The 10,045-nt window shown below is 52.7% G+C and overlaps 1 protein-coding gene across 2 annotated transcripts; it reads left to right on the forward strand.

Moving 5' to 3' along the window:
• Nucleotides 1-4,473: 4,473 nt before the first annotated feature.
• On the forward strand, nt 4,474-8,709 carry LOC103630735 (uncharacterized). Of its 2 annotated transcripts, none has more exons than NM_001301554.2 (4): nt 4,474-4,594; nt 4,794-5,909; nt 8,043-8,308; nt 8,389-8,709. In NM_001301554.2, exons 1-4 carry the CDS (start codon nt 4,474-4,476, stop codon nt 8,404-8,406), a joined length of 1,521 nt encoding a protein of 506 aa, NP_001288483.1. In that variant the 3' UTR covers nt 8,407-8,709. The 2 variants fall into 2 exon arrangements, with proteins under 2 accessions (NP_001288483.1, NP_001403178.1); NM_001416249.1 differs by having other exon boundaries at nt 8,392-8,709.
• The last annotated feature ends 1,336 nt before the right edge of the window (nt 8,710-10,045 follow it).

A 10,045-nucleotide genomic window follows, 5' to 3' on the forward strand; every position in this document is an offset into this window, starting at 1 on the left:
AATGCCACCGGTTGTGCTTCGGACGTGGAGGGTTTATCAAGCTCGTTGATCTTCTTTGAGCCTTTAATCATACATTCAAAGCTCACAAAATTCCCGATTACTTCCTCGGGAGTCATTAGTGTATATCTTGGGTTACCACGAATTAATTGTACTTGAGTAGGGTTAAGGAAAATGAGTGATCTCAAAATAACCTTAACCACCTCGTGGTCATCCCATTTCTTGCTCCCGAGGTTGCGCACTTGGTTCACCAAGGTTTTGAGCCGGTTGTACATATCTTGTGGCTCCTCCCCTTGGCGAAGACGGAAGCGACCAAGCTCCCCCTCGATCGTTTCCCGCTTGGTGATCTTGGTGAGTTCATCACCTTCGTGCACGGTCTTGAGTAAGTCCCAAATCTCCTTTGCATTCTTCAATCCTTGCACATTGTTATATTCCTCTCTACTTAGAGAGGCGAGGAGAATGGTTGTGGCTTGGGAGTTGAAGTGCTCGATTTGGGCCACTTCATCCACATCATAGTCGTCATCCCCTACAGATGGTACCTGTGCACCAAACTCGACAACATCCCATATACTTTTGTGGAGTGAGGTTAGATGAAATCGCATTAAATCACTCCACCTAGCATAGTCTTCACCATCAAACGTTGGTGGTTTGCCTAATGGGACGGAAAGCAAAGGTGCATGTTTAGAAACGCGAGGGTAGCGTAAGGGGATCTTACTATACTTCTTACGCTCTTGGCGCTTAGAAGTGACGGACGCCGCGTCGGAGCCGGAGGTGGATGTCGATGAAGAATCGGTCTCGTAGTAGACCACCTTCCTCATCCTCTTTTTCTTGTCCCCACTCCGATGCGGCTTGTGGGAAGAGGATTTTTCCTTCTTCTCTTTGTGGTGTGAAGAAGAAGATCTTTTCTCCTTCCGTTTGGAGGAGTCCTTCTTATTCTCCTTCCTCTTGGTGCGGGACTCTTCCGATGAAGTGCTCCCGTGGCTCGTAGTGGGCTTGTCGCCGGTCTCCATCTCCCTCTTGGTGTGATCTCCCGACATCACTTCGAGCGGTTAGGCTCTAATGAAGCATCGGGCTCTGATACCAATTGAAAGTCGCCTAGAGGGGGGGTGAATAGGGCGAAACTGAAATTTACAAAATTAATCACAACTACAAGCCGGGTTAGCGTTAGAAATAATAATGAGTCCGAGAGAGAGGGTGCAAAACAAATCGCAAGCGAATGAAGAGTGTGACACGCGGATTTGTTTTACCGAGGTTCGGTTCTTGCAAACCTACTCCCCGTTGAGGAGGTCACAAAGACCGGGTCTCTTTCAACCCTTTCCCTCTCTCAAACGGTCCCTCGGACCGAGTGAGCTTTATCTTCTCAAATGCTTGGAACACAAAGTTCCCACAAGGACCACCACAAGATTGGTGTCTCTTGCCTCAATTACAAGTGAGTTTGATCGCAATGAAGAATCAAAGAAGGAAGAAAGCAATCCAAGCGCAAGAGCTCGAAAGAACACAAGCAAATCTCTCTCACTAATCACTAGGGCGTTGTGTGGAGTTTGGAGAGGATTTGATCACTTTGGTGTGTCTAGAATTGAATGCTAGAGCTCTTGTAAGTAGTTGAAGTGGGAAAACTTGGATGCCTTGAATGTGGGGTGGTTGGGGGTATTTATAGCCCCAACCACCAAACTAGCCGTTTGGTGGAAGCTGTCTGTCGTATGGTGCACCGGACAGTCCGGTGCACACCGGACATGTCCGGTGCGCCAGCCACGTCACCAAAGCCGTTGGGTTCCGACCGTTGGAGCTCTGTCTTCTGGGCCCGCTTGGATGTCCGGTGGCGCACCGGACATGTACTGTAGAGTGTCCGGTGCGCCAGTATGGGTGTTCCTGACTTCTGCGTCCGCTGGCGCGCAATAAATGCGCTGCAGGTAGCCGTTGGCGCCGTCGTAGCCATTGCCCCGCAGTTACACCGGACAGTCCGGTGTACACCGGACATGTCCGGTGAATTATAGCAGAGCAGCCGTTGCAGTTTCCCGAAGCTAGCGAGTTCCTGAGGCCGCTCTTCTTTGGAGCACCGGACACTGTCCGGTGTACACCGGACAGTCCGGTGAATTATAGTGGAATTGCCTCTGGATTTTCCCGAAGACGACGAGTTTGCACTGGAGTCCTCTGGTGCACCGGACACTGTCCGGTGTACACCGGACAGTCCGGTGAATTATAGCGCGCCGGCTCCGAGAATTCCCGAAGGTGAAGAGTTTGAAGTCGACCTTCCCTGGTGCACCGGACACTGTCTGGTGGTGCACCGGACAATCCGGTGCACCAGTCCAGGGTGCCTTCGGTTGGTCCTTGCTCCTTTGTTTGAACCCTTTCTCTTGATTTTTTTATTGGCTTATGGTGAACCTTTGGTACCTGTAGAACTTATAAACTTGGGCAAACTAGTTAGTCCAATTATTTGTGTTAGGCAATTCAACCACCAAAATTAGTTATAGGAAATAGGTGTAAGCCTAATTCCCTTTCAGAGACTGTATGGTCAATCACTCAATCTGAACTCGTACGGTCCAAACCCTAGGGTATGAAGGCTAGGGAGCACCGGGAGGATAAGGAGGGGGAATGTTTTGTCTAGTTTGGGCATGGTGGTGGCCTGACTCCTTCCGGTATAACCGCTACGGTAAGGACGTGCGAGGAAAGAAAGAGATTCGGTTTCGGATGTCACTAGCTATGAGATCGCAGAGCCGGACTAGTGGGTAAAGTGTACACCTCTGCGCAGAGTTTAAAAACCTATTCGAATAGTCCGTGTCCACTGGTATGGACGAGTCTGGTGTGGTATGAAAATTAGTGTTTTGTTTTCAAAAAAGGTGAGTTTGAGAAAAGTGGTTTTTAAAAGGTCCGGCGGTTGAGCCGTGAGGTATGGTGGACGGGAAGTCCAGTAGCTGTTTTTGAAAATGAAAACCAGTGGGAAACTACTGAGATACCTGGATGGTTTAGTCCAGGGGATTTTATTCTATATTGAAAAACTTCCTGCTCCTTTGGGAGAGGATGCGTTTTGCAAAATACAAAATGTTTTACAAAACAACCCTGTATAAAATATTGCTGTTTCTGCAAAATATTCTGAGCTCCACATATTCCATGCATTATATCTGATTTCCCCATTCCGCGGGTGAAGGTGGGCTGCTGAGTACGTTTGTACTCACCCTTGCTTATTTGTTGTTTTTCAGAAAAAGGAGATCGGGTAAGAGTTACGGCTGTTCCCAACCTTGCCTGTGGCTGTTGGACCGCTGATTTTTTTCGCTGCATATATCGGGTTGCTTCAGCCCCACTCTGATGATATGTCCCGAGTTGTGGACCAACTTTTAAAGTTGATCGCTACCTTTATAGGTTTGTCTCGTTTAAGCAGATCTAGAATCATCTGTTGTATAAATGTGTTTACTATCCTCCTGAGACTAGTAATTGTATCACATTTAAGTCCCAAATGACTGGGGCGCTACAACGGCCTAGCCCGGTTTTCTAACCGTGCCTGGCAAGCCCAAAATGGGCCGGACTTCATCGGGCCCGGGCTGGGCTGGGTCGGGCCGCCCGTTTGGCCATCTCTAGTCTCTACTTGCATCCTTTGATTCATCAATTTGGCACACCACATCATTTGGCTTAAGCAAATCTGGTTTTCGATGTGTCAGCCAATTTCTAGCATTCGTTTTCCTGATTTTGAAACTTGCGAGGACCTAAATGATACAACATGTAATTCCCGTCTACTCCGTTGTGCTACGGAGGCAGTAACAGAGAAGGGCAGCAGAACGGCACCTGCCACTGCTTGCCCATGTCATCCTTGCTTGACAAACTGGAAGAAGGATCAAATCACAGCGTACTTTTCATCTACTACAGCTACTCCTAGGAGCCATCAGCACTGTAGCTAGGCATGTCCATGTTCCCATCCATCAGTACCCCTCTTCAATTTCGCCCCTACCATGCAAGCAAGATCCAGCCCTGCTCCCGGCCTCCCCCTACCACCCTGCCTTCACCAGTCATCATCCCTCCGTTTTCTACGCTAGCTCGCACAATTCCAAGGGATCTAGCAAAACAAAAGGAAGGAGGTGGGAGTGGTGCATTAATAGCGATACTTTTAAAAAAAACGGAGGGAGTATCGTAGTAGGTGAGAAAGCCATCTATAACTATAAGCATGCAGCCGGGAAGAGAGGAGAAGAAGAGCCATAGCGAAATCCATAGGGTTCTTCGTCCCCTCCCCGATTCCCACACTGTTCCTCTACAGGCTACAGGAGCAGCAACAGCTAGCTGTGGAGACGCAACACACCCCCTTTGCCCTGGCCGACCGATCGATCGATCTGCTCTCCTTGCCCCCTCTCACCCCATCTCACCAGCAGTGACGCACCCATCATCATCGATCGAGCACAGACGAGACGACCACCCCAGCTGTCTTGCCCAAGGCAACAAGGGAAGAAGGCAGCAACCCGTCGATAAAAGCGCACGTCGGAGCAGCAGCATATGGCGTCCTCGAACAGGCACTGGCCGAGCATGTACAGGTCCAGTCTCGCCTGCAACTTCCAGCAGCCGCAGCCGCAGCCTGACATGAACAACGGCGGCAAGTCCTCACTCATGTCCTCAAGTATGCTCTGCATGTCTCTTTAGTCTTATCTACAACTACAAGCATGTTGCACCGCCTTTACCTGCATGTTACTGTTTCTCGCTGCATGCTCGATCACCGGCAAGCTAGCATATACTACGTCGCTAGCTAGGGTTTGGTTTCTTGGAGCCTGGTTATTGCCGCCCTAGATCCGCTGAGATGTGTGCTTACTTCGTCCCAGGGTGCGAGGAGAACGGCGGAAGGAACCCGGAGCCGAGGCCGCGGTGGAACCCGCGGCCGGAGCAGATCAGGATCCTGGAAGGGATCTTCAACTCCGGCATGGTGAACCCGCCGCGCGACGAGATCCGCCGCATCCGCCTCCAACTGCAGGAGTACGGGCCCGTCGGCGACGCCAACGTCTTCTACTGGTTCCAGAACCGCAAGTCCCGCACCAAGCACAAGCTGCGCGCCGCGGGGCAGCTGCAGCCGTCGGGCTCGGGCCGCTCCGCCCTGCAGGCGCGCGCGTGCGCCCCGGCGCCCGTGACGCCTCCCAGGAACCTGCAGCTCGCGGCCGCTGCTCCCGTGGCGCCGCCCACGTCCTCGTCCTCGTCGTCCTCCGACCGGTCCTCGGGGTCATCATCGAGCAAGTCGGTGACCGTGACCCCGACGACCGCCGTCGCGCTTGCTTCTCCCGCAGGCGCCGCGCCGGCTGCTGTCTTCCGCCAGCAGGGCGTGATGCCGACGACGGCCATGGACCTGCTTACGCCGCTGCCGTCGTCGTCGGCCGCTCTGGCCGCGCGCCAGCTCTACTATCAGTACCACAGCCAGATCATGGCGCCTGCCGCGCCGCCGATGCCCGATACGGTGATCGCCTCTCCGGAGCAGTTCCTTCCGCAGTGGCAGCAGGGCGGACAGCAGCATTATTACCTGCCGGCCACCGAGCTCGGTGGCGTCCTCGACGGCCACTCCCACCACACACACGAGCCCCCGGCGGCCATACACCGGCCCGTCTCGCTCTCACCCAGCGTGCTCTTTGGCCTGTGCAACGAAGCTCTAAGGCAAGACTACTGCGCCGACATCAGCGTCGTCCCCACCAAGGGACTCGGCCATGGCCACCAGTTCTGGAACAGCACCACCTGCGGCTCTGATATGGGCAATAGCAATAGCAAGATCGACGCCGTGAGCGCCGTGATCAGGGACGACGAGAAGTCCAGGCTGGGGTTACTCCACTACTACGGCTTGGCGGGCGCGACGACGACCGCTGCTGCGGCTGTCGCTCCGGCCCCTCTCGCTGCAGATGCCGCCGCCGGTACGGCCACGCTGCTTCCAAGCTCTGCGGCGAGCGACCAGTTGCAAGGTGCGTGAGAGTAATTAGCTTTGATCATATGCAGGCACGTACGTTTCATTCTTGTCTCTAGGCCTCTAGCTAGCTTTCTTCGTTCCCACAAGCATGGTTCTTTGTTCGTGCAAAAGCTTGTGTTGTAATGGCATGCATGCGCATAGAATGCCGGCCTGGCCGGGCCTAGCTCCTCCACGTTCTGCCGTGCCTGCACTACTGCACGCATCGTCCTTAGAGATGGCAATGGGTACCCGCGACCCGATACCCGATGGGTATTTACTCCATTAGGGTATGTATGTGGGCTAAATATTCTACCCGTGGGTCTGTTATTGGGCAAAAATCTCCACCCAATGGGTAAACGGGTATTAGAACATTCCGGCTTCACTCATACCCGTTAACCCGCGGGTATAAAATACCTAATATAAACTTAAACCAAGCATGAACTTTGACTTTAGTCATCCATCTTTTTTACTATTTAACAAACTTTTAGGCCATAATGTCATAGAAGACTTAACGACAATTTAATGACCATGTAATAAAACATGTAATGTGCTATGTAGTATTATCCTAGTGTTACTACTTTATCCAGTTATCTTTGTTGTGTTGAATGGATGGTTAAATGATGCTAGAAATTTTGTAATGGTATTTAGATGGATATACTTGACATTTGTATCATATAATATTTTGATAGATGTTTAGCTTTTGTGAGTACGGGTGACCCGATGGGTGACCCATACCCACATGAGTATGGGTATGGGGGTAAATCCATACCCGCCAGCGTATATGGGTGATCCGATGGGATTATTTTTGTGTCGTGGGTATGAATATGGGGTAGTAATAACCGGTGGGTATTTACCCATTGCCATCTCTAATCGTCCTCGTGCCTGGCCTGCGCTGTCTCGATCTGCTTGCAAGCTTGGCTGTAGTGAGCTCGGCAAAGGGGAGGACATGCCACTTCGATGATAGATAAGGCCGGATCCATGGCTCCAAATTTTCCTGCGACCACATCGGATGCCAATGCCAATGTACGCATGCATACGGTGCTGCATGGTGTGTGTTCGCAGGCAATGAGACAAGGTTAGGCATGCATGCATGTAAAATCCACTGTGCATGCACCGATCTTGTCACGCTGTGTGCGCACCCCCAGCTGTTGACGTATAGCTCGCTGGAGATGGACATTTCCATGACAAGGTTACACTTTCACCTGTTGAAACCCTACAATCTCCTTCACATATACTTCTTGCTCTCAAACAAGCCCGCAACTTGTCCGATAGGAGCAGTAGAGAGGTTGAAAGAACCAAAAGTTGGGAAAGCAGTAGAGGCTCTTGGGAGAGTACGGTACGTGCAATGCCGTACAGTACTAGAGTCACTAACTGAATCCGGCTCTTTGCCGAGTGCGGCAAAGCTGCTGATTCCGGTAATGAATGTACATATACACGCAGTACTAATACACACATGTCGACGAAGAAGTCTGTACGTAGTAAACACGTTGGCTGTTTCAAGGTTTGAGCATAAGAATCCAAGAGAGAATTTTGTGGCATTACTAACTGCAAACTAATCTGCATGTTGATTGTTTGATTGGCATCATATGCACGAACATGGTACAATGCTACTCCGTACCTGATTTAGTACGTAGTAGTAGTATGTGTGAAAAGACTTGACGTACGTGCACAGAGAGATACGAAATGAACCGTGGAGATCCAATAGCAGATTGGCACCTTCCGGTAGACACAGTGGCAACTTGGGTCATGAATGGCGTCCTTGTGTGTAGTCTTGTCGGGGTGCTTTCTTCAAGGGGGTGTGACACGTCTACTCGTATAGAGAGGGCTTCATTTCTGCACGCGCGTACGTACGTTTGCTGAAAAGATTGAGCTTGATGGCTGTCAAATCGTCTCCTCTGCTCTCCTCTCCTCTCCTGTTAGATAGATCGATCGATCTCCGAGAAAAAAAAAACCTTTGATGAAAATCTCGCTGTTGATCTCACACGGAAGCTAGCTACATACTAGCCTGCTAGCTATAGGTGGTAGCTAGCAAGCTGGGTAGCTAGGCCATTCATCGTATAGCTAGAGATAGCTTCTGCCAAGCTTGGAAAGGCTCTCGATCGGCAATAATGATTCCACTCAACTAACGGCTATCTATCTGTGTGAGCAGGGCTGTTGGATGCTGCTGGGCTGCTGATGGGGGAGACGCCGCCGACGCCGACGGCGACGGTGGTGGCCGTGGCCCGGGACGCCGTGACGTGCGCGGCCACCGCCACCGCGCAGTTCAGCGTGCCGGCGTCGATGCGCCTGGACGTGAGGCTGGCGTTCGGCGAGGCCGCCCTTCTGGCGCGCCACACCGGCGAGGCGGTCCCCGTCGACGAGTCCGGCGTCACGGTGGAGCCGCTCCAGCAGGACACTCTCTACTACGTGCTCATGGTAACCTAGCTATATGCAGCACAGCTATCTCGGTCGTCATAAGCATTTCTATAGCACCTTGGTTTATTTTGCACTCACAGCAGGCGACTAATAACTGAATGACGATATGGAGCTGCACGTCTGCGTCAACTAGTATCGATCGATCGATCGAAGGCGTGCCGCGGATGACGAAGAGCTAGCGACAGCGCTAATTGGTCCACGCATTTGATCTGCATCATTTTCCTTACCTTAAGCACGTACGTACCTAGGTATATTTTGCCCTGCATGCATATGTATTTGGAGTCAGGAGTCATGGACCAAACTGTGTTTTTTTGCTTTGTTATCGTCTGGTGAGAAATGAAATAAGCCATGCATGCATCCCGATGCAAGTTCTGCATGCAGTGCCCCCATCCAGTTCCAAAACAATTGACGTTTTTGTTTTTTTCTTCTCTAAAACAGTTGTCGTTCTTGTTTTTAAATAGTAAGGACGTGTTTGTTAACCTGTCCAGATCAATAATCCTAAAACAAACAACCCCTGAATCTATTAAGAAATACAAATATTGCTAGTATTTTCAAACAATTTACGTCCTTGTGTTGTGTGCGGCACTGCCACTGTTGCTGGACGTTACGAGGATGTAGGCAGGGAACATACGTTACGTGTGGGCAGGCCTCTCCCGTGCGCAACCTGCCTTCCATTCCATCCGCCCGGGCTGCCCTTCTGTCCAGACGACCAGTCCAGGGTTCGGCAGACCAACCGGACGGCTCTGGGCTCTGGCGACTGGCAGTGGCTCGTCGCCGTCTCAACTCTCCGGTCGGTCTCCCCGGCCCAATCTCTCTCTCTCTCTCTCTCTCTCTCTCTCTCTCTCTCTCTCTCTCTCTCTCTCTCTCTCTCTCTCTCTCTCTCTCTCTGTACGTCGTGCACGGTGTGCACCGGTCTCGTCTCTCTCGCACGTACGCAGCACTGATCCGATCCGACGCACACAGGCACAGCAGAAGAGTCAAAAGGGCGGGTTTGTTTGTCGTCGGCAGAGTGGCAGAGGTGCAAGCAGGCCGCAGCCTACACAGCTCTCCTCCGGTAATGAACGCAACGCATGCAGCAGGGTTTGACCTCGCTGTCACTGATCTTTAACGGACATGCTCCATGGTCCGTTGATCTGCGGCAGCGACAAGCGCCCGAATTTTTTGTATTTTAGCCCTTAAACTGAAGTAAATTCACGTTTAGACCTAAAAAAATTTTAAATGCAGTTTTGGACCCTTAGCTCGGCGCCACAGACGGTGGCGCCGAGCTTCCTGACGTGGCAGTCCCGCGTGGCACCTAGCTCGGCGCCACAGATCTTGGCGCCGAGCTAGGAAAAAACTGCAAACCGCCTTCTCTGTGCGCGCGTTTCTTGTCTTCTGCTCGTTCCAAACCAACGCCGCCGCCGCCGTCCTCAATCGCCGCCGCCTGCCAGGACTCCGGCTCGCCGCCGCCCGCCCGCTCCGGCTCGCCGCCGCGAGCCCCGCCCGACGTCGCCCTAGCTCGCCCGAGCTCGCCGCCCGCTCGAGCTCCCCCGAGCTCGGTCGCCGCCGCCCGCCCTCTGCCGCGCCCGAGCTCCGCCCACTGCCGCCCCGAGGTCGCCGGAGCTCCGCCCGCCCGCCCACTGCCGCCCCGAGGTCGCCGGAGCTCCGCCCGCCCACTGCCGCGCCCGAGCTCCCCACGAAGCCCACTGCCGCCACCGCCCGCTCCGTCCCCGGTAGCTCCCGCTTCCATTACCGACC

Source organism: Zea mays, chromosome 6 (genome assembly GCF_902167145.1).
Source record: "Zea mays cultivar B73 chromosome 6, Zm-B73-REFERENCE-NAM-5.0, whole genome shotgun sequence".
NCBI classification, from domain to species: Eukaryota; Viridiplantae; Streptophyta; class Magnoliopsida; order Poales; family Poaceae; genus Zea; species Zea mays.

What these genes read in the sequence shown, in the direction of transcription:
- LOC103630735 (NM_001301554.2), top strand. Translation starts at nt 4,474, where the DNA reads ATGGCGTCCTCGAACAGGCACTGGCCGAGCATGTACAGGTCCAGTCTC. An exon ending in GTCCTCACTCATGTCCTCAA is followed by an intron (nt 4,595 to 4,793) that starts GTATGCTCTGCA and finishes ACTTCGTCCCAG; the next exon opens with GGTGCGAGGAGAACGGCGGA. An exon ending in GGCGAGCGACCAGTTGCAAG is followed by an intron (nt 5,910 to 8,042) that starts GTGCGTGAGAGT and finishes CTGTGTGAGCAG; the next exon opens with GGCTGTTGGATGCTGCTGGG.